The sequence below is a fragment of the Pimephales promelas genome, chromosome 10, assembly GCF_988280905.1.
Source record: "Pimephales promelas chromosome 10, fPimPro1.hap1.1, whole genome shotgun sequence".
NCBI classification, from domain to species: domain Eukaryota; kingdom Metazoa; phylum Chordata; class Actinopteri; order Cypriniformes; family Leuciscidae; genus Pimephales; species Pimephales promelas.
In genome coordinates, this window is record NC_142778.1 from 29,328,024 (window position 1) to 29,353,413 (window position 25,390).

General features: G+C 37.0%; 1 protein-coding gene and 1 long non-coding RNA gene across 4 annotated transcripts in view; one reads left to right on the plus strand and one right to left on the minus strand.

Annotated features, from left to right (window-relative positions):
- megf11 (multiple EGF-like-domains 11) overlaps positions 1 to 25,390 on the minus strand; it is a 114,956-nt gene that overhangs the window by 70,534 nt on the left and 19,032 nt on the right. For all 3 annotated transcript variants that reach the window (XM_089116426.1, XM_089116427.1, XM_089116424.1), the window contains exons 2-6: positions 22,568 to 22,688; positions 20,719 to 20,842; positions 16,028 to 16,129; positions 15,445 to 15,545; positions 3,414 to 3,506 (exon numbers count right to left, since the gene is read on the minus strand). In XM_089116426.1, coding sequence (XP_088972552.1) covers positions 3,414 to 3,506; positions 15,445 to 15,545; positions 16,028 to 16,129; positions 20,719 to 20,834 — 412 coding nt within the window. In that variant the 5' untranslated portion in view covers positions 20,835 to 20,842; positions 22,568 to 22,688. The remainder of the gene's footprint in view (positions 1 to 3,413; positions 3,507 to 15,444; positions 15,546 to 16,027; positions 16,130 to 20,718; positions 20,843 to 22,567; positions 22,689 to 25,390) is intronic.
- On the plus strand, positions 234 to 23,990 carry LOC148977433 (uncharacterized). Its single transcript, XR_016145387.1, has 4 exons — positions 234 to 385; positions 518 to 618; positions 1,320 to 1,430; positions 23,282 to 23,990. It is a non-coding gene; the product is annotated as an uncharacterized LOC148977433 (long non-coding RNA).

A 25,390-nucleotide genomic window follows, 5' to 3' on the forward strand; every position in this document is an offset into this window, starting at 1 on the left:
CAACTCTCAAGCTCTTCAGTCGCCCAAAAGCAGCTCTGTTTTTCATAACCATATCATCCCCATTGCTTAGCATTATCCTATATACTCCATTCATTCAGAACGCACATAATACTCGGCTTTATCACACTCTCATACCTCCATATTGACTCCATCAGCAGGCAATTCAGTCGGTGACCGAAAGCCCTGATTGTGATTAACGATCTATGACTATTTGTCTCTGTTAGCTAGGAGGATCCTGAAATGTGATGACGGAATCCACCCCGGGACAGCCGAGGTTCCCACCACTCATCCACGCATGAGGGAGAGAAGGAGAAGAGAATTTTACCTTGAATGGCAAAAAGGAAAAAAAAAATGATGCACCATTTATGTACGAGTGAAAAAAGAGGTCAGATTTAATTTAAAAATTGGCTCCCCTTCCTCATTTCTACAGATGAAAGCTCATAAATGAAAAAGCCTGGCCTAACGCCCGGTATGGAAATATTAAAGTTATGAATAATGCTTCTGTCTCAATCACCAGGTCTGTTTTAATAAGGCGGATTAGTACAGAACAGCACCTGCTCAAAAGAATGTGTTGCTCTCAGGCAGACGTACCCAAGGGAGGGTCTTCGAACTTCAGAGGTGGGTTCCTTTCCTCGGTCCCCCACCGAGGAACCTTGTTCCTGCAAGTGGATTTAACGGTAGAAAATCGGTCTAGGTCATTAGTGGTGGACGTGCCTGCGCCTCCTCCGCTGTGGCCAGTGTCTCAGAAAGAAAGCTGGTGATTTACAGACTGTTCGCAATCATGAAATGGATCCTTTGTTAATGAAAATGCCCATAGATCCATACAGAGCCTTCTGCAACCATCATTCACTGGTAAATATGGGCAGTAAGTGAGCCACAACCGAGTCAACAAGCCGGAAAAAATAACGAATTGGGTCAAAACACACGTCTTGAATGAGAAAATCAGCATATCAGTCGTCATGTACGTTGACAAGAGCTGTACATCAGTGACTGATGTTGGACAGAAAGGACTATAGACATTTACATGCATACTTCAGCGCAAATCTAAGGTCAAGAAGTTTGCAGCCCTGCTGTAGTTTACATGAAAGAGGTTTAGTTTGTTGTCCCAACTGCCTTCAAGTTCCTCTAAACACATAAATATTAAACAAGTCAATATCTCTTTCTCACTTAACCTCTAGTCTCTCCTACAACCTGCTTTTTCATCATTTAGTTGATTAGAGAGTGAATGTCGATGGCTTCCTATATTGTCCCGCAATGTTTCATCCATCGAGGTATGGCCTGTTAACCAATTCATTATCCAATTTGTTTTTCACATGCAGATTGATTCCACCCTGTGCACTACTTATCTTTCTAATTGTGATGAAGACCATTTCACCAAGTACTGGGGCAAGAAAACAGGCCAGCTTTGTCTAATCCATCCATCCATACAGGTACATCCATCAATCCACCCATCCATCCATCAACTTATCAATCCAGCAATTTATTCATCTATCCATTCACTCTTCCATTCATTTGTCCTTTGGTCACTTATCACCCTGACTAGCTTTGTATTGAGTATAAGGTTGCAACAACTAATCAATCAAATTGATAAACAATAATGATTGCAATAATGATTATTATCAAGGAATTTAGACTTAATAAAAAACAAGTAAACTGTAAAAAAAAATATTTTCAAGATTTTTTCTTTTGTCAAATCAACTTAAATAATTTATTTAGTTGAGATAACTTATTATTTTGAGTTTCTGATTATTAAATTAATGTCCTTCATTGTATTAACTCACTTTTTCCAGTTCAATCAACTTTTAAGGAAACCAGGTTACTTACTTTTTTAAGTTAAACCAACAATATTTTTTTACAGTGTAGTTCTACGGAAAATAACTACACAAATGGCAGAGATCCCAACATATATTTTACTGTTACATCCATCAAAACAGTTTCTAACTACAAGTAAGCAGTTCTGCTTTGATTGTTAAACTTTAAATACTCAGATATGGATCATGTATAAGATTGTTAAAATAATCCACTCATTTTCGACTAAACAATTCATCATTGGAATTCACATTAAAAATATTGTTTTCAATTAACCATAATGAATTTAAATCCTATTTGTAAAGCAAATATGTTATTTATAATTTTAGTGTGTGTACCGAATGAAAAAAAAAGTTTTAAAAATTAGTTCAAATGGCCATTCAACAATAAAATTATATATTTGAAATATAAACATTTTTTAAAACACACACACATACACGCAAAGAAAGAACACCCTGTTGAATTCTATTGTTTTACATATCAGGGCATAATAAAAAAAATCATCTGGTCCTTGGCAGGTCTGATAAAAAATAGGTAAATACAACCCCAAATGAACAACAACACAAGACATATTACACCGTGTCATTATTTATAGTACACCTTATGATTCAATTGCTTGTATATATATCAGTGGCATGCAGTGGTGTTCTGAAATGAGGAGGCAGTTTCTTTTATAAATCAAATTTAAACGCTTGTCTCAGTTACACTACCAGAAATGTTGTGGTATATAAACATTATTTTCACCATCAAAAAAAAGAAGAAGAAAGAAACCAAATATATATATATATATACAGTATATATATATATATATATATATATATATATATATATATATATATTTATATATATATATATTTATATATATTATTATTATATAAATACAATATATTTAATATATATTAAATATATATATATATATATATATATATATATATATATATATATTATATAAATATAATATATTTATATATATTAAATATATATTTTTACATTAACAATGTAATGAATGATCTATTTATTTAGACCAAGTATAAATGTCAACAAGTAGCTGCCTTGAATAAGAACTCAAGTCAGTATCAATTTAAACAAAAAAAAATATTTGTGAACTGATCTTCACCTACTCTTTCTAATAATCAACTTATTTTCAGATCATCAATCATCAAGCTCGGTAAACACGATCATAGGCGGAATTCATTGCGTGAACCAATCAAAGCTGTAACTTGAACTTTTGGTGTCACAGAATTTGTGCCAAAGTGATTTACAGTATTCACCTTTTAATGTCACACAACTAGAAAATTGGAAAAACATGGAGAAATTCAATAATCCCCAAAACTAGTTCATACAGTAGCTGTCATTTTCCTCTCAGAGCTTTAGCGCAGAGAGTAACCTTTAAATGCAGCTGCACAATTACACATTCTTCCACCATGATTTCCAGCTTTACTTTTTAATACAGCTGGCACAAGAAGAGAGAGGAGCGAGTAAGTGAGAAACATGGTATATTTGCTGTGGCATCTGGGGACTGGTGCAGCCATTAACTATGTGAGAGTGAGAGGGCCTTAATGAAGTGAACTGTGCTCTCAGAGTTAATGAGAGAGTGAACTCACCACTAGAGCAGTCCAGTCCTCCCCAGCCTGGCTCACACTGACACGTATCAGGAGACACACACCGACCATGGGCACACTCTTCGGTACATCGTGCTATCAGAGATAAAACAACAGAAAGACAAAGAAACAGAAAATAATGCTTCAAATACGTCGCAGAAATAGAAAAAAATATCTAGTAAAACACTTTGAGGAGAATGAATGTGGTTTGAAATCATTATTAGGCAGAAATGTGAATAAGCGCAGGATGCTTTACAGACACTGTAGGTCTGTGCCCTCCCGTAAGACATCATTTAGACGGCCGCAAATGTCTGTTGATGTGCTGATATGGAGGATAATGACTGCACTGGCTATTTTCCAAAGATGGCTGTCACCGATGCCTCCTCGCCAGAGCACGTGTTTAAAACGCTCACTCCGACCACATGCTAAACAATTCCCTAAGAGATTGAGTCCTTGGTCAACATCTCATGAACCGGTTGTTCCATGCAAAATGAGCCGACGTAAGCAGCCACAGCCGCAAGGAAACAAGCTGTAAATCCCTCCAAATTTGATCAGCCTGCACTTTGCCACAATGCTCTAACACAGCGCCAGCCAGCCTTCATGCTGTTTACAAAGTGTGCAGTTTTCTTGATCATTCCTATTGAACACCACAGCATCGAATTGATTGTCTATAGCATTAGTATTCCTGCCCGGGACCTCGCATTTGGCCAGATATTTAGATTCAGACAAGTAATAAGAAAAAATATTTTCCACTTTTTATGCTTTTCAGGATGATGAAAAAGATGAATTAGAGGGAAAATATATAGGCATGAATAATGTTTAAGGGAGTGAAGGTCACCTGGCCAGCAGGACTCAAACCGACAGGCTCTTATCGGAGTCAGGAAACAGTCGACCCCCAAAGATTCTGGAACAATCCACTTTGATTGGAATCAGTAGTGACTCTACAAGTAAGGGCGGAAGAGTGTATAGTACTTCTAGAGATTTTAGCGGGAAGAAGGAAAAAAAAATGCTATGGCGTGTCCTTATCTTTGACCATGAAATATGTGAAGGTTGGTACTGCCAAGTTAATGTGGCCGGTCATGCATTTTGTTGAAAGAAACTTGATAAACACTATGTGATGACTGGCATTTATCTTTTTCGGTTAATATGGTTATTAAGATTCTCTCAGAGAAGTCTTTCCTAACCGCAATAAAACAATGAAACACAAACTGAAAATTTAATGAATTTAGAAACTCATAAAGTGTTATGTAGCAGTATAGTGGAGTGTGTATTAATCTGCATAAATCAATTCAAGGGATTGGTACTGGGACTTCTCCGCCCTTTATACTTCAATGTGTTCCTCTAAACCGCACAAGAACCACTCAGTAAAGAGCAATATTTCAAGTTCTGTCACGTTCACAGGAGCCCTGAAGTATGACACAAATCTTAAATGTCAACACCTCGGGAACAGTGAATTATTTTGGTGCCCACACATTTTGTGGTGCTTATGATAATATCCTTTTTCCAGTAAATTGTTTTGAAATATTACTATACATATTTAAACTGAGGGGGAGGGGACAGATTTATTATTTTTATTCAAGGGAATCTTGTAAGTAACAAAAAATATTTTTTTAGTAAATTTAGAATGCACTGCATTTGAAATAAAATAAATTATGGGTGGAAATTTTTATATATATTAGTGCTGTCAAACGATTAAAATATTTAATTGCGAATAATCGCATTAATGTCATAGTTAACTTGCGATTAATCGCACATATTAATCTGTTCTAAATGTCTCTTGATTTCTTTTTTCCCATTATTTTTCTTTTTTTTTTTTAACAACGTTGCCATATACTGTGTTCAATTTTTACACTAACATTCTCACTTGGATCAAACATTTTCCAACAATAAAAGGGTGAAAGAAATGCTGATGAGGTCCTGATATTGACGAGGGGGCGGAGAAGTAGTTCCATTCGAGTCATTTTTGTAGGCATTAAACTTCCTGAACTTTCAGCGCAGCAACTTTGCAGATACTGCTCATGCATCAACAGCAACATTACACTATTTAAAATGAAAAAAAGTGAAATCGCAATCAACCACCCCTTTAAAGGGAATGGAAGATGAGACTCTGGTTGGTTTATTTCACATTATGCCCAAAACACACCCATTACACATTAAGAGAATAGGGACAACCCTTTCAGATCATGCGACGTGTGCGCCGACCATTTTTCCAGTCATTAAACTAGCAAAAGTCCACTTGCGCCCTTGCGCTTTAGACCATGTGCTTAGATCGTTAAAATAGGGCCCTAAGAGACTTCTTTCAAAAACATTTAAAAAAACAAACTTTTAACCGGTAACTTGTGTGTGTATATATATATTTTCAGAATGAAAATAAACATCATTGTTCAAGCAAATAAAACATGCTCATATGAGTGAATTAATGTGTGTGCATGTTTTGATGTTGGCACACACTAAAGCTGGATGCAGTAGGTAAAGGATGAGGCATGACTTTCACTCATTCCTGGCAAGCATAGCTATAGATTATCACTCTTTCAGTCTTTGACTAGGCCCTCAATATTGGACATAAGCACAGGAACGGGATGGGGAGAGGGAGAATCCCAAATACCCAGAGGATGGTGCTTAGAGCAGAAATGCTCCACACACAGAAAATGCTAAACCTGCCACTGGCAAATAATGCAGTATGGATTTACACAGCACTGAGAACTTGATATTCAGGCATGCCAGTTCTCCTCCAGCTTAAGAAAAAGAGAAAAAAAAACTGTAGCATTTTCTGCTGACAAAGACATCAATTTGACTTCTTGAAATCAATGGAGCGATGCAACATGCTCAAAAGGGAGGTTAAAAAAAACTCTGGTGATGAAATGATTGATTTTTGTTACAATCAGCAATTTCTGATCAGACAACTGAGAAGAAATGCTAATTGGTCACATCTTTTCAGGAAATTAAAATTAATTTATATGATGTATGTGAAAGGATAAAGAGAGCCTTTTCCCAAGACCTGAATTGATGTTCGTGTCTATAATACTTCAGAAAATAGCTTCTGCATTTTAATTAAAATTCAATGAATCTTCTTTCTTCTACACAAGAAAAAGACTACGTCTGCAAGCTCAAGTGAAAAATGATGTTTTTCATTTTGATAAAGAGCTAATCTCATTACACAGTTATCATACCGTGTAACAATAGAGCTAATTGTAATTGTCATGCATTATTACACTGAATACTCATCTGGCCAAAACATACCGTTTGACAATCAGTCAATCAATCAACACATTAAATCATCCAAGTTTATTACTGTATGCATCTACTATAACGTAATTGTTACATGTACTACTAATATGAACTTATTAATAATAAAACTAAAAAAGATTTCAAAATCAAACAAATGCATGATCTTATCTAATCCATCATTAAAACTAAGATGAGAAATCTACTTTGTGATGGATGGTCCATGGGACTTTATTAGAGCAACTTATCCTCCAGCAAGAAGCTGCAGCATGCACATATCATCATTAATACTGCATCACTAACTATTTGAGACTCTTTTGACCAGATGGCTACATGTAGTTTGGCTCCAAGAAAAGTCATTGCAGCTCAGTATGAGCAAGGTCTCTTCCTCAACATTAAATGCACAATTCACACATGCAAAGCAGTGCTAGTGTTGCAATATGGCAGGAATGAACTCATTGACTAAAGGTTCTGTGTTAAAAAGCATTTAAGCCCACTGACAGTATGGGATTTAAAGGCGGAGTGCATACGTTAAAGGAATAGTTCACTTAAACATTTAAATTCTGTCATCATTTACTCTCCCTAAAGTTATTTTAAACCTGTATGAATTTAATTTTTCTGCTGAACACAAAGGTAGATATTTTGAAGAATGTAGGTAACCAAACACTCCACGGACCCCATTGGCTTCCATAGTCCATCAACTGTCTGGTTACAAACATTCTTCAAAGTATCCATCAGTGTTTCCTCTAGGATTTTTCCAAGCTGTGGGGGCAGGCCCATTTCCCCGGTGGGGGGGCCTTGTCTCCCCAAAGTATTATAATCGATCATGCGCATCCCGTGTGCAGAATGATGCACTTGAAGCAACACCAAGTCACAGCAAGCAATGCTTCACATTGAAAAGAACATAGCGAAGGGATTATATCTATAATATGCTTAGTAGGGCTGGACGATTTGGGGAAAAAGTTATATTGCCATTGCAATTACTGAGGTCAATATTGCAATTGTGATATGCGATTCCGATATAATAAAATGGTTTCATGAGTCCAACTTGCTTGGTTCTAAAGTAAAATGCACACACAGATTAGTGATCATTCTGTGTATTAATGTTTATTTCTCAACTCAAACTACAGACAACAGCTAAATGATTGATAACACCTATAATGATCAATAAACCATCAACCAAACCATCATTAGAGTGAAAGCTATCAACTTTTTTAAAAAAATTATTAGGCTAAAAAAAAAATTAACAACTTTTAAATTAAGTGATCTTCAAACAATCCCCACATAAACCCATAATAAAAACCATATTTACCTGTGCCCTTCCTGTCTTAACAGGTAGGATACAGAAATTGAATAAAGTTATCAAACAGTCTGTGCTGCATGAATTATAAATTATATATAGAATAATCCTTATTAAAGCTACAAAAGTTCTTTAGTCAAGATCAGTGAGTAATTTTCTAATTTCCCTTTGTTCTTTTAACTTGACTGACAGAACGCTTTATTCGCTGCTGGCGCTTTAAGAGAACCCGTTGCCGAGACGCGGATCTCACATGCGCCTCATAGGCATAGCACAACTCTTTTCGTCCTTAAGACTTTTCTTACGTTATGAAGATACTCGACAAAACGACATTTTGGCATAATTGTGTGTGTTATTGTTCGTTCAAGCTCGAAAGAGAACTGTATTCTGGCACGCGTCAGTGCATGCGCATTATGGCGCGCGTCTCATTTAGGGCATTCACAGGCAGCTTTTCAGTTCTTGTCGTGCAAAATGCGAAAAGGCATTTGCACGAATAAGAGCAGGATCGTGTAACACTAGTCAAAGGATGACAAAAAAGAAGAGATGCTGCGCTAATAGCCCTAATTTGTTTATTTCATATAAAATCGCGGCATTTTGCGTTATATAATTGCATAGGTTTGAGATCGCTATTACGATTGCGATATGATTAATCGTGCAGCACTAATGCTTAGTGTATTCTATATGCAACAGTTTTTTGAGCCTTTTCTTTTAACAGTTTTAAATTTCAGTGCGCATGAAGAACAATAGCACTCTCTCGACTCCATGCTGTAATCTTACTTAAAGGGATTGTGAAAGGTATGGGCAATAAACTCCACTCCAGCAAGATAAAGTCATTTTATGAAAACCATAGACCTTTATGCTTTATCTACAAATGAAGTAATAATGGGAATATTGACCTTGAAGAGAGTGTCGTCGTGTCGCAAACGAACGCGACGAGCTGTGTGAATTCTGAATGGAGAATGACTGAGGCGAGATGACTTTCCGTTAACTTTAACTTAGCGACTAAAATTACACATTATGCAATGACTTTAGAAGTCTTGGAATATAGGGTGAAAACTTGATTGTGCTTTACAAAGTTTTTTATGCCTTTAGTGGGGCTTAACCAGGGGCGGCTCGCCCATAGAGGGCGCTGGGGCGCCGCCCTCCCTCCGACCTGTCTGTCTGTTTTTTTAATATATATTATAATTTATCATTTTGAAAAATAATCAATGTTAATTATATGCTAATAATGGTTTTACTTTGAAAAGTGTTTTGAACTCACCAGAATGATATTTGCATTCACTTTCGTTACTTTTATCATGTTGGTGTAGTAGTATAGCCAATAGGCTGTCTTCTCAGGGCGCCTGTTCGCTCAGCCCCACAGTACTGGAATTTAAGCCAATAGTTCCCCGGTTGCTATGCAAAAAAGTTTATATTTCGCCAATCAGCGTCGTCAAATTTTATGGTTTGGGGCGCTGAAAATATCGCCCACAGTATCAGATTAGGGGAGTGCACCGTGCACGCGCACCACGGGACATTTTTTTACCTCAGATGAGAGCAGAATGGCAGCGTCAGTGACGTCGAGTGGAAATAATGTAAAGTAAGTCGTGGGAATTGACCTGTCTGTCTCTGTCACTCACTCACTCACACACACACACATAAACACTGTTTCACACACATTTGATATTAAAATAGTTATAGGAATATTAATACCTGTGTGTTTGCTTTGTTTTTGATGTTTTTAAGTTCTGAGCTAGATTACTGTGTGTTTCATACTAGTTAAAATCAACTTTCTTCTCATACTTGGGTGTTACCCGCAAGAATGTTGTCCCACCCTCTCTTTCACAGCCTTTTCTCTCTCTCTTTCTCTAGTATCAACACATTGTTATCCATTATCCAATTGTCAATTTGTCAAAAATATGTAATCTACAGCTGGGGATTGATTAAACTTGATTGTTGTATTATCTATTATTTTTTGTATTACCTATATTATAATTTATCAATATTATGCGTTTGCACTTTTTTTGTCAGCACACAGAGCATAATAAACAACTTGTTCATTATCAGTAACTGTCAAACTGTTATTATTATTATTGTATTATTTGACCATTGGTATTGACTGGTTTAAGTTATTTTATTGGTATAGGTAAGGGCATGGCCTAAGGCCAAAAATGCACCAGAATGCAGGAAATCACATCTACTAAATTCAAAATTTTCTGGGGGGGGGACCCCCAGACCCCCCTCTTATTCAGCCCCCCCTCCAATATTTTTCACCAGCCGCCACTGGGCTTAACAAAATAACATAATACTATGCAGAATATCTGACGTCACTGAGAAGCTGTAGCCGTGGCGGGAGGATTTTAAGTGTGGCGGCCCGCCACGGGAGAATGAATGTAGAGGAAACACTGATCCATTGTTTTCAGCAGGAGAAATAAATTCATACAGGTTTGAAACAACTTGAGGGTGAGTGAATGAAGACAGGATTTTAATTTTTAAGTGCACTATTCCTTTAAAGAGCAACATGCAGGTTGAATTTATTTCTGAATTAATACTTTAAATTGTCTGCAGAGGTCTTTTAAAAACACACATGTAAACATTACTAATGAAATCTCATTTGATGTAGAGATATTGATGAAAATGTGCAAGGCTCTGGAATATGCCTTTCCCGCTAGCAACGTGTCATAAGACGTAGGCCGAGGCAAACAAAAGCGCTCGTGGTCCGCTTTCTCATTGTTGGGTGTTGATGTAGTTAGAGCAGTTGAGAGACAGAGTTTTAGATCGAGTTTTAGAGAAGACATAATTTTAAATTATTGTGTTTGTGCTGTCAGGACATCGTGTCCATAATTTTCCTTCTAGGAAAAACAAGGCTTTTCGGTCATGGGTGCGTTTTGGTGCGTTTGTTACCACCATAGGTTACCACACACTCGGTCGTTTGTGGCGCATATTTCACTCGCTTTAAATGGTATCACTAACTGCAGTTGAAAAGCAAATCCAGATAGCAAACTGACATTGAATCAACGTGGAAACATGACATCGAAACAACGTTGATCTGGCATTGTTTTGCTCATCAAATTAACGTTGAACCAACATCAGACGCGCCATTCTTCAAAACTAACTGAAAATCAACGCAATTGGTTTGCTTTCCTAACGTTCAAATGATGTTGATTTCAAGTTGATTTTCCGTTAGTTTTGAAGAATGGCGCGTCTGATGTTGGTTCAATGTTAATTCGATGAGCAAAACAATGCCAGATCAACGTTGTTTCGATGTCATGAGAAACGTCGGTTCCACATTGATTCAATGTCAGTTTGCTATCTGGGAACCGAGCTAAAGCGAACCAAGCCGAGTCTAATCACGCAGTGGAAACGCGAAGTGAGCCGAGCCGTACCGTATCGAGCGAGCCGTGCCATGCAGTGGAAAAGTGCCAATAGACTGTTGTTATTGTAGCTTAGGTATTGTCATTATTTGTTTGTTGTTATGGCATGGTCATTAGTCAATGTAGATAGTGCTAACCAGCTTGGATGGACTGCATAATCACTGTCAGTGTAGAAATGTGAGAAGACAGAACGGCTGGCTTAAATTAAGACAATCTAAATGGATGTTTAATCAAGAACAAAGTCGAACGTATGTTTGCTAAAGCAGATTTATTCCAAAACACCAAGGTACTAGCCATACAGTAGATGAACCAGCATTAGCCACGGTGCTAACTTACATGAACTCACCAAGTCGCTTGCCATATTTGCCACTGGTTTTAGCGACACCACAACTCTAACGTTACTTCTCTCCTCTGCCCAATGTTCCTACCCCGATCTCCCCCTGACTTCTATCTCGCCTAGGAGGCTCATAATTACAGGCCCATGGGCCATTATAGGCATGTTCGTCAACATCGGAGAACTCGGTTTCTTCATTCACATCCATTGTAACCTGAGCTTGAATTTGAACTCAAATTTAAATTTGACTTAAATTTGACTCCCTCGCCACTTCCGGTTAGTGCTTCATAGAAGCGGAAGATATTTTATCAGTTTTTCTCAAAATATCGTTAATGGCTATATTACTCCAGTTCAGAAAATCTAGTTGTTTTATCATCATCATACACTATGCTATATAGGGGTGTCCAACCTGCATGTTGCTCTTTAAATGACTCAAATGTTATGGGCACCTCAGTATGGGCACAGAAAACAACCTGCAAACATGTCACTTTCAAAGCAACAATAGGCAGTGTTGGTTTAGGTTTAGTTGGTTTAAAATGCAGCTAATGCACATGGGACTGATTCTACTTAGACAGCAGCTCATAAAAGGCACATGCAAGGATAAACCCTAAGGTTTTTGAGATCGAGAAGAACAGCGAAAAGCAAAGATCCACATATATGTGATGAAAATGGCTTTAATACCTTCTCTTGTCCCTGCGAAGTGAACATAGCTAGTTCCACAAAGCTCTTAATCCTGCCACTGAGAGCAGAAGGATTATATACAAAGCAGATACAGCAACAACAAAAAAAACGACCTCCACATAAAATCCACATACCTCTCTAAGGTGTCCACACGACCGCAAAAACACACCTAATTAGACTTTTTGCAGTATAATTACATTCAATGGTCAAATTATACACAGAAATCAAATAAAGTCAGGACAAAAATATGAACTATTGAACTATTTACTAAATGCCTAACAAATAGGCATATATCCACAAATGAAATAATAAAAGGAAGTAATTAACAATCAATGCCAAAAACAGGTAATCTATGGGAAGCAAAACAGATAAAACACAGCGTTTAGTGGTTTACTACTTTTATAAAACTATTACAAGCAAAGAAAATGCTCAATAAATATATATTTTTTAAAATAATCACAATAAACAATTCTTGCGTCAAGTAATTCAGTTCCTTAGACTGAAATTAGACTGTTCATGGTTTAATGTAAGGCACAGTAGCATCTTGCTGCATGAACAGAGTGAGAATACAATTGAAGTGCTACTGGTTTCAAACAAGGCTCGTCTGATCAAATCTGCTTTTATAAAGAATGTTTTGTTAATCTCCATGTGCAGCTATGTTTTAAACAGCACAGAGGAAATAAACGTATAGAGGTCACTGAGGGAAAAAAAAACATGTCTACCATCTTCTTCACAGATGGTGTGGTTCCATTACAGCAGCAACTGTTAACATGAAATTGTTGCAGCTATTGTGTGGTAATGAGAACATTATTGATTATTGTCATTGCCTTCTTCCACTCAAACCACCAGACAATGTCAAAACTGATCCCTATCCCAGCTGCACCTAATCCCATGGTTGTTAGTAGTGCCTTCAGGCTACAGGCGGAGCTGGACACAATCCCACTCAATAAGGACAGAAACATGAGATCAACTTTATCTTCAACAGACCATGGTCACTCGCAATCAGCCACAAAAAAAAATGTCTTGTTACTAAAGGTCATTGTTGAAACCTCTTCCTTTCTACACTGACCTTTAGTAACGAAAGAACAACATCTGGTGAACAAGCTGTTGATTTACATTTTTTTCTTATTGTTCACAATTCTAATTTTCATTCAAAGAAAATTCAAGAAGATTTATTCACATGCAATATTAGTAAAATTAGTACAGGAGTAGTACACCAAAATAAAACATTTGATCTTCAACTACTCACGCTCAACTTTTCTTTATTTTCTTTCTTCTGTGCAATTCAAATTGAAAACATTTGAAAAATCTAATCTTCATAGAATGAAAGTGGATGGCAATTAGGGGATCTCACATTTAAAATAAATAAATAAATACATTTATACTATATACAAATTATATTATATAAATCACCATAAAAGTAGAAAAAAAAAAGGTTAAATAATTACTCACAGAATGTAATTTCATTGCATGGAGAGGAGCAGTTTGGACATTCTGCTATAAAAAACTCCTTTAGTGTTCTTTCCATTTGTGAAAAAAAACAGGTCTCGAAAAATAACAGAAGTCTAGTTTATAGATGAATGAATTATTTCAAAGCTAAAAAGAGAAACAGTGTGAGAAAACATCAATTAAATCACTGCTAGATATCAAACTGCTCATTGCCTGCTGTCAAGAGAGCAAGGTGTGAAACAGTAAAATTAAAAATGTCCTTGGATAATAAAAAGCGTTTTCTGTGGCATATGTAAATGACTAAGCGTTTAAATCAAAAGCATTTACTGACAATGCCGGTTAGGTCCCTGTGACACAATGACAGCAAAACAGCTGCTGGTTCTCATGGCTTGTTCCATAGTAAAATGGAAAATTCTTTTTGATATGGTGGAATTAAAATGAAAATTAATTATAAATTAGTGTGACTTCATAAAACAGCATTGTGGGTTTGTAATCAGCATTTAAACGGACCACACCATCTGTGGCTTTTCCTTTTTTCTTCATATTATTGAACTGAAGATAATTTTTTATGAATCCTGCAGAGCTGGATATTACAGCGTCCCATATCAGGGCTTAATGTAGATCGTTAAATATGTTCATTCTCATTGGAGTCCATTTACAACGCTCAGGCTGAAGAATTACATGACATTATGCATATTAATGTCAAGATGCTTTAAGAGTGGACGAACAGTTGGCACAGAATACATTCATCACAATCTTACATATTTAGAACCTAAATACATGACCATAGGTCAGTGTTACAAAATGAAGAAAAGCCATCCACCCAGGGACAGACATCCATCAGAAAGCCTGTCCCGCCCTCTTGTTAATAACGCCGAGTAGCTGTGAGGACATCAAATCCCATTTGCTCTTAAGCTACGTGCGTTGATTTTTATCCCCTCCCTGGAGCTCGGTAAGACTGTCATTCACCTCATCACCTTGACACGGTCCTGTGTGAGGTCCTTTCACGCAGAGATTTTTGCATATTGTCAAACAACTGCTGAACCGTGCGAGCCAAAGGTCTGAGCTGACTGACGGGATTCGTTCATTTGTGATTAAAGCGCATTAAAGATTAATGAGTCTGGCCAGCACAATAACCAATCTTGAGAAACAAAACACACATTTACAGTCTTGGCAGTGTGAAAAGACAATAAACTAATATAAAAGCCGACATTTTTGACATTCATTGCTCATAAAATAATCTCTGAATCTATCATTCAGGCCACAGCAAGGGAAAGTTGTTATTTCCTTAATTAGCGTGTTATCTCCAGAACGAGAGGAATTAGGACAATGTATTTGCAGTGAATCACTCAAGATTCTTTTTTCTGAAAAAAATGAGCGATAACCAGATGCTATTAACAGTGTTGTAATGGCGTACTGGCAGTTTTTAAACTGAATATATGAGGAAACCCAATATGAGTAGGACCGGTAATGAAAGGCACAAATTATGCCTGAAGTATGCAGTTGCAAAAATGCCTCAAAGAAGTCTGAGATTTTGATGAATGCTTCTGGAGGAAGGAGCAGGGTTCAAGGCTTAAGAGGACATAGCTCAAGCAGATGAATGCTTTTATTGTGCTCGTAACCACTTGCAAGAAAGAGAAATTGAACTGTGCTTATTTAAGAGAAATAAGCGAGCAAAATATTAAAGACACTCACGGACACACAAGTCTCCACTCTCAAAGTAGCCAGGACAGCACTGTGATCGGCGACGGTACATGGTCCTCACCCCACGCCGATAAGCTGTCTTGTAGCTGGTTCTGAGATGGAAACACGTACACGTACACACAAGAGAAAGCATGAACATCAATAACCCGGTTGGTGAACTCCACAAGGACATTAGGACATTTCTATTTGTTTAATAATCCTAGAAGGTGGAAAGAGGAGAAATAAACATAATTAAAGTGAGTTAAGGAAAAGTTTCTGTGCTCGTTGAAGGACATCTCGCCTCTGAATGCTACACTGCAGCAAAGTGACTCATTGGGCCCACAGCTTTTAGCAGGGATACTGACGATAAAGTCTTTAATGCAGCAATTAAAACCGATGTAATGTCGGGTGACAGTCAAATGGCCATTTCCATCTCGACTCTGACCACTACAATCACGGCTGGTAACATTAACTCTCGGTGATAAAGACTGGCACACCGGCATCTTAATTTTTATGTGTCTAGTGGGAGAGTGCTGCTTGTTGCCATGGAGCTGAATTGTGACAACTGCAGATCAAAAGTCGGGGTCACGCTCACCTGTGTCTGGTGCATTTAAACCAATTGAGGATGTCGGTGCATCTGGTGTAGTAGATCTGGTCAAAAGGATGAGCGTAGGACTCTTGAACCGTCACTGCGTAGCTGAGAGAGGGAAAGACCAAAAATAAATGTTCAATCTCTTACTTAAGTAAATATCTTTTTTCCCCCTTTAAAACATTAAAACAAGTAATAGAGGGAATGCATTGACGTCACTTTCCCGCCGGAACAACCCCCCTCAGTCTGACTGAGTGGCAAAAGATCTGCTGCGTGACTGGGTTTAATAGGGGAAACTGCGAAAATGCGACTAAAACAAACAATTTTATCAATTTAAACTAAATGTTGGACTCAATACGGTGTTCCTTACAACTTACTAAAGATCCAGTGATCAATGGATATTGACATGCAGCCAGGAATCGTGTTGCCTGACATTTATGTTTGCCTGATTTCGACACCGGGGAAGTTAAAGCAATATAGACCTAAACATAAAGCAAATTTGCCTGTGAACGCTTTATATAAATACAATATAGGTAGGTCTAAATCAAGGTGATCACTTATATCAGTGTTGTCTGGAGTCTAGTTGTTTCTGTGAATTGCAGCGATCCATTTGCTCCATAGCAGTCTGTAAAAAATATACCTCTGATTTTTTGTCAAAATCTAGTTGTACAGTCAATCAAAAAGCTCTTTCCCACTTTATATGTGTTGTGTTTGTTTTTCGCGGCATTCACGCTGAAAACAAATACAGCCGCTCAGTCTTTTTGCCACTCACTGTGAGTAACAGTGACGTCACGCGCATACCCTCTATACATTTAGTATTTTTATTTTTTAACATGAAGACCTCTCATTGTCCAATACAATATTCAAAGCTGATTGAAATGTATTATTTTCCCCCAAAAACGTATTTATTAAAAGAAATTGGGAGTGTATATTTTAAATTAATTTAACAATTTATTTTGTGATTCTATAAGATTCAAGATTTTGTAAGATTATCAATAAAAATAATAGTTATTGAGGGGGGAAAAGAAATATGTATTTCAGTTTACATTTTGATTTTAGTTTGTTGCATTCTAATTACATTCTTTAAATAAAATTGTATAATTATGTCAACCTGTTGCCTCCTTGGAAGTTTTAAAATCAAGTTAAAATATGTTAAGTTACAGGGTCAATTAACAAAGGTAGATTTAATCCAAAACACAGTTTTATTGCGGCATTTGGGGAAGTTTTTATTTCATAAAATTGATATGTAATATCTGACATGGCTTGATACCTTGTACACATTTTTGTGGTAAGTCCTTTAATTGCATAATTGTTCATTTATACACTTATACACCTAAATCCTTTAATTGGCTGTTTAATGGCAGGAATCTACTGTGACAAATTACCTCATACAGTTGGACAACCTACCCCGCTAATGGTAAAAATGTGGTAAAGGAACTGTAAATTTAGTCCTGGGCATATAGTTTTGGTCTTTTTTTTGTAATCAGGACTTTTACGTATTTGCATATACAGTAATAAACCGACCCGAGGAATATTTACCAGAGAAAAATATGAAAACTTGCTCTGGGGACTTAAAATTTCCCAAACGTGATTACCGTGATGTTACTGAGAAACAAAGTATTTGCTGGTAGTTTCAAGTTTATAATCAACTGTATTGTGAAGATATGTAATCCAAAGAAACAAACCATTAAATACTTAGTATTCACTATTCAGAGATGTGTTCATCTATTCAGCTTGAACTTCAAAACTTGTTATCTCAAATAACGTGAAAAGCATAATGTTTCCCTTCAAAAGCTACAGTAACTCTAGGAAAAACAAGATGTATTATCACAAAATCCATGAAGAAAACATTACAAATGTATTGCCAGCAAAACGACATTAAAGCTCCGAAATATTCTTTCAGGAAACCAATGCTGAAACTCATTCATCTCTGCAGCCCTCTGTCCTCCTCTCTGCAGAGGCAATCGCTCCTGCTTATTTGTCATAACTGATAACACCCTTTACAAATAATCATTTTTCAAGCAATAGGTTCAATCAAAACAGATTGTTCTAGTCAACTGAATGCTGTTCTGCCTGTTTTATTTTACCAACATATCCTTACTCTCTCTCCCGACTCACATACACACTCTACAAGGTTGATAATAAGAACATCAATATTGTTCTGTGTGTTTAGTGACTGAACCTAATACCTGTAGGCAAGTGTAACCAGATCAACACTCCCAAACACAATCCTTTACATCTCTTCAACTGTGCCATTAAAAGTGAATACAGTCAATAGAGGAACAAACAAATGAAGATCCTCTAAATCTCTGAGATAACAGAACAGAGCTGAAATACACATTGTGTGTGTTTTGCGACTGATCCATACAGCTTGTAAACACATTCTTTTTGTCAACCCAGAAGGGGCAAATGTTTATCCATTGTTGTTCATCAAGTATCCATTCAACTCAACAAATAAGGCCATACTTCAATATGTAACATTCTGACAAGTATCCAGAATAACATTTTATCTCAGAAAACATACAAACACTGATGGGGAATCACCTATTTTTTCAGTAGCTCATCAGTTTTCAAAATGGTGTCATTTTTTTCTAGTAATAAGCTATTTTTTTAAGTAGTGATAATCTTGGCAAAACACAGCAAAATCATATTTTCACATTTTATTGGCACTGTTAGTTGGGCACTTATCAGAATACATATAGTACAGCTCTTCAACTGAGTGAACAGAGTCAGTAATGAAATGCATTGGAAAATCCAAGTACAGTGCTTGGACATTCCAACTATTTAGAAAAATGTACTAATACAAAATAATTCACCAATTCTAGCCCCACCTACTGTATTATAAAATGGAATGCACTTAGTTGTGTGTATTCAACTTATTGCGTAAATAATAATGTATCCTAGTTTTATAAGTTGCCTTTATTATAAATATAAGTCCTAACTGAGACAATCATAGTTTATATTTTAGCTAGCTACTTTTTTTAAAATAGTAGGTAGCCTGTGAGCAGTATCGCAACATTGTTTTTAAATGGTTAAAAATTGAATAATAATCATACTCAGGGACAGGGTATAATTTCCCAGGGTAAACATTTCCCCCTTTTTGGTCAATGTATCCCTGCCTCTACTTAATTATTATTTATAAATTTATCCCCCTCTCAAAGTGATCAATGCTACTACACTAGTAGCGAGATGGATCACAAAACTTGTCACAGGTCTGTGGTTTGATTAAAGTATATTTAATTTTAAAATGCGCTTCTTGGTCTGGCTCTTCTAGCTGCCGCAGCCATGCACTCTGTAATCACCATTCAACTCAATGTCCTGTCCACGGCGCTATCCGATTGGTTACACCTCACTAGTAATAGCCTATCAACAATTGCGAGATGGTTGCAGGTCCGCTGGGCAGCGAAAAGAAGAGAAGGCAGCATATTCAACATATTGCTGAAGCAGGAATAAACATCACAATCTGATTATCTGTTTCTATGATGACAAGCAGAGTGTCCCAGTCACACATACAGTGTTACATTCAATTGAGGCTAAAGCAAAGGTTTTTTGATCACTCTTGAGCATCTGGTGTGAGTGATTTCAGTGTTAAGTCAATGTAAAGACGCGTTTACGCGTCTAGATGTGCTGTGGCGTGATTGAGACGTTCAGTGCGGTAGATTGACTTCCACTGATAATTCTACTGTGATGGTTTAACTTTGCAATCAATGCGTGTTCAGCAGAGGCTGATATATTTCCTTCATTTATTAATAGCATGTTTTTTCGTTGTGCATGAACACAGTTCATATGTGTGGACAAAGATATTAGAGTAAAAATATTGTGTTGGGCTACTTCATGAGTTAAATATATATATATATATATATATATATATATATATAATTATATATATATATATATATATATATATATATATATATAATTCCTGCAAATGCAGTGATGAGGTTCATATTCTCATGATTTATTTTTATGAATAAGAATGTTTTAAAACAACCCCCCACCCCCTTCTGGTTTTTTTTTTTTTTCACAAAGCACACCCTGATTATACTTAATATTAATTATTATTAGGAGTAGTTCCTTTTCACATTTCCAGGGTTCACAGAAGTGGACGTCTTCATAGTAAACTGCTATAGTGGTGAATGTTTACTACCACAAATATATGTTCCCATTTGTTCAAATAGCAAAACAAGAAGAAGAAAAATTGTGTTTCTATGACTTTTCAAAAAAGGAAAATGGTGGTTAGAAGAGAGAAAGATTTTTCTGCCATCACTCCTTCAGCCGTTGTGTTAGAAACACCCAAAATGCAGTGTTAACTACTTTTATAGAATTTAATGGCATGGTAATAGAAAACAAAAGTATAGTGTTATAAAGGTACATTGATTTTTTTTTAAATAAAAATGTTGGTGTCAGCACAGTCTGTTAAAAGGGTCCACCATTAGGTAATATTGTATTATTAATTAATTAATTATACACACAATATACAATTTATGTACATTAAATAATTAATTTTGAACACCGCCACAACCCATTATAACTCAAACAATTACACAAACATAACTCACTACACTGAAATTTCAATCCTCTTTTGACCAAAACAAAATTCTGGCATGTCAGAGAGGAATAACTACGCAGTGTGAATCCTGCAATTGAGAAATGGATGGTAAAACGGAGTTTAACACAGGAGAGTGCCCCTCTCTCACCTTTCCCAGTGACTGCAGACATTAGGGTCATCTGGGTTGAGGCTCCATGCGCTGATAATGAGGCCCAGAACAGCCAGCACAGGCAGGGCTAATGGGTAGGCCCGTACCAGCCCCATGACTCCTCCTGAGAGAATGAGAGTGAGAAAGAGAAAGTAAGAGAGAGACAAGGGCACTTTTTGTCCTTTATCATTCTTATAAATTGGAGCCCTTGGATCATACTTGGAAGTAGAGTGAAAAGAGATGACTTTTTAAGAACAATATCAATGAATTCAAGAATTAGGTATGCATGTGTCTTTATATTCAGTTGACCGAAATGGGTCAACAGCCAATGACTACAAAGTGTGGTGGCAGATGGAGACTATGTATTAGAGACTAATACAATTTGATTAAAACAAATTAGATGTATACAAACATTTGAATGAAAACTTTCAACACATAATAATAATAATCTCAAAATGTCCAAATATTGTGCGATTCTGGTTGATACGTCAGTCTTTCTGCACCTTATATTCGCACATACTTGTGTGAGTGTATCACACTTAGCTCAGGATATAAATCCAATAAAAGTGATGAAGGACTCTTTAAGATCACACAGGGTGAACCGTTTGTTTAAACTGTCAAGATATTTCATTAGACACATGATGGGAGATGAGCATGTGTGTGTGATGAATTGACATGACAGAGACAGATTTAGAAGGGCACGTGAATGACACACTGCACAAGCATGAGTTGACGAAGCGTGAAAGCACTGATTATGTTAAACTGCAGGGAGTAATTGTAGAAGGACACAAGAACAACAGTTTGCTTGTTTCTCTGCAACTCTCCATTATGTACCTGATCAGGAAAGAGAAACAATTACTACCACTAACGTCCTGGTGAGGTTTAAGTGTGCGTGTTTGTACTTTACAAGCAAATAAACACATACTTTGTTCGGCCTATATACAGCACCCGATTTGTTAATGCCATTTAATGATTTGCATGACATGTCTTTGCTTAAAGACATGGTGTTTACATGGTGAAAGGTGTTTACAGTTCATTTACATCGATTTCACTTACAATAACAGTTCATTCAAAGGCGGAAACTGAAGTCATGTCATAAATTATGACAACTATAAGCGTCCACACCAGCGGATGATATCATTCTGTTTCTAAGCACATGCTGCTATTATCGTCTGCTGGATTCTGATTGGCTGTCAATGTTTTTATTGTAGTTCAGTTGGTTATTGTGCATTTCGGTGTCTACAAAATCACACCGTACGTACGAATACTAAAGTGATCACACCAACTGATAAGTAAATGTAAAATTTTCTTTGTTCGGTAAGATTTTGGCCGGTCATGGTCTTTACCACATGGTTGTACCACACTGCTTTTCATAAAAAAAAGCAAGCCACTACAGGTAAATTTTAAAGCATGACAGTTATTGAAAACACTGAGTGACATCCAAAATATATCAGTAAATGTAAAATGTCTGGAAGATGGCAAAAGAAATAAGTTTTAAGAGATGATCAGGCCATTTCTTCTAAAAAGAAAATTCTATGCATTATGACTCACTGAATTGCACCGTAAGATCACTTAGCCTCTAATCAAAATGCATCAGTGGCTCTCTTTTATCCCCATAGACTTGCGGTGGTTCTCGAGCATGAAAGATTATACTTTTGTCATGGCTTTAAGTAGGAGTACCATAATGAGGCATCTGACATCAAATTATTCTGTGCTTCCTCTTGAAGTGGAGGTGACTCTAATGAACACTGATTTCTAAGAATTAAAGCTGTGTGGATCCGACTGTCAGAATGGTTATTGCAAACAAGGAGAGACAGGAGCAAAGGCGATGGCTCCCGGTTGGACTCACCTCAGACCACGGGCTGCAGTCCCTGGAGATGTCTGGAAGATCACTGCTCGACTGAACCAGACAACCAAAGAGCTGGAGACCAGACAGACCAATAATCAGACTCAAAGCAAAGAGGGGGCACCTGGGTATTGAGAAAGAGAGAGAAGAAACACTTAGGGTTCAACTTCAGAACGAGAGCACAAGAGTGCAGAGAAAAGGTCTAAACGGCAAAAAAGAATAAAGATTGAGAAAAGGGGACACTCAGGAAAGGGACTTAAGCATTAGGATCTCCACAACGCGACAGCTGCTAAATCCCACATATTAAATCTAAACCACACCTCCTGTTTTGGAGGGGATGAAACACCGGGCTCATTCGCTTCCTGCTAACCCACAAGGGTGAGAGCTTACATTACCTTAAGGATCATGGAGTGTCAAAAACTCTTATCGCTACGCAAGCGTCACGAGAGCAGTCTCAACAATAGCAAAGGAGAACAAGCTATTCATGGTCATTAACGACACAATGACAAGTGCCGCCGTGCCGACAGCTCGGATCTAACTAGGGGCCTCGTATTCCTCAGCCTCATTACGCGGATCTTCATTATGCCTGCGTCGGGCCGTGGGTCATCTACGTGGGGTTCAAGACAAGATGAGAAAATATAACACTGCGGGTGCAAACAAAAGATGTAGTTTCTTCGCTGTCATCGTGATTCATTATTTATTCTCCTTCTCCTTCAGATGCAGAAGAGGGCGGGCAGAAAGCCGCAGGCGAGCACACAGAGTGGAACAAGAGCAGGAAGATGAGCTCGAAGCACACTGGAGGGGACAGGCTGTCTGGAAGTGACCTCTTCCACCGCTTCTCTGTCTACATGCTGTAAAGTTCAGCAATCAGACTGGGTCTTGTCTGTCCGTCTAAGTACTCGGTGGAGTGGAGCACCACTAAGACACCAGCCGTTTGAAGATACAAAGATAAAACGGAGGTGCAATAATTCACGCTGCTCGTAGCCTGCTCATGTTCTGTTGGATTTTCCTTAGGATCCAGAGGGGAAATTCTACGAACAAATGATGCTCTGAATTCGTCTGTTTATTAGTGGCAACAGACCCAAAATGGGATTGCATAATTTATCCCAATGAGGCCCTCAGGGTGGAATGTACAGGCAGATCACTGGACTCATTACAGAACATAATGAAGTGTGTAATTGAAAGCTAACTAAATGAAAGGTGAGAGTTAGACGGAATTGAAAGTTTAATTTCCATTTGAAAGAAGCTAACTCTGTAAATAATACAAATGAATACTGTAGCAACAGTATCTTGCTATCAGAAGGCCTCTCACCAATACATTTACATTTTCATCATCACAGAGTTGAAGGAGGATGATGGTTAATTTGATTAAAATTAATTAAGGATGCACAATATATTGGTTTTATATTTACTTCCGTTGAAAAGTTTGAGGTCAGTAAGATTTTTTTTTATCTATTTAAGGTCCATTTGATCAAAACACACAGTAAAATAGTGATACTGTGAAAACATATTACATTTTAAAATAATTGTTTTTTTTTATTTTAATATATTTCAAAATATAATTGCTTTCTGTGATACAAAACGGAATTTTCAGCAGCTATTACTCCAAACTTAAGTGTAACATGATCCTTCAGAAATCATGTTGATGTGGTGCTCAAGAAACATTTATTATTAATGATGAAAATATCATTAATTCCCTGGATATTTTGATTCATAGATAGAATAGATTTATTTGAAATAGATTTCTTTTGTATAACAATGTAAAATTCTTTACTGTCACTTTTGATAAATATAATGCACCCTTGCTGAATAAAAGTATTATTTTCTCTTAAAATCATACAGACACACAACTTTTAAACAGTATGGTCATAAGCCAATAATTGATATTGATTTTAATTGATACATTCTTTTTACCATTTGCCAATAATCCGCCATGACATGACAATAATTAATTGGCTTATCGTATTGGTATTTTAATATCGTTTCTCTCTAATATTAGTGAGGAAGTATTCATTTAAAACTTTACACCTCCATCCCACTTCAGAATTAATGTTTGAATAAAACCTCTCAGACAAACATGTAAGAGTTATTGAAATGACAAAATGCATTAAGCTCTGTTCTGCTGCCATATATTTCAACGGTTGTAGTATTACATGACAACCATGAGACAAATGGGTAACTAACAGTATTTCACCCGAGACCGTGATTCTGAAACATGAAGCCATACCATTTTACTTCTCATTAATGACTCTGTGCACATAGCACAATAACCTAAAACTAAAATGAATTGGTGGGCCAGCGTGTGTATTTGTTGTCTCACCTGCCTGCCTGTGCCTGACATTCACAATAGGAACAACATGTTTCATTGTCTCCAATTCACACACTAAAGATCCTGTTTATAAAACTCAAACTCCCTTGATGCTTCTTTTATCCTGCTGCACTCATTTTGGGATTTGAGATGCAGTACAACAATGCAATGGTCTTCAGATATGTAAGTAACAGGAAGGTTATACCACTCTGTGTCCAGTCACACGTGCAAGGAAAAGGGTACTTTAAAATACTCAAACAAACTCTGTATTCCCACCTTGTCAACCAAAGGAGACATTGACATGATTCAGGACATGCACGTATCAGAGCTCAATGCAATTAACTGGTCAATTCCCTGATCCCCCTGCATCTGAGCCCCTCTGTGAGTGATGTTATGGGTTTGCTGGCAGCTCGCACAACGATAAAGTAAAATCAACCCATCCACTCAAGACAGGAGTCATGACCGCATCTTAAGTTTATGTCAGCATGTCACCATGCTATGGTTATTTATTTCTGTCT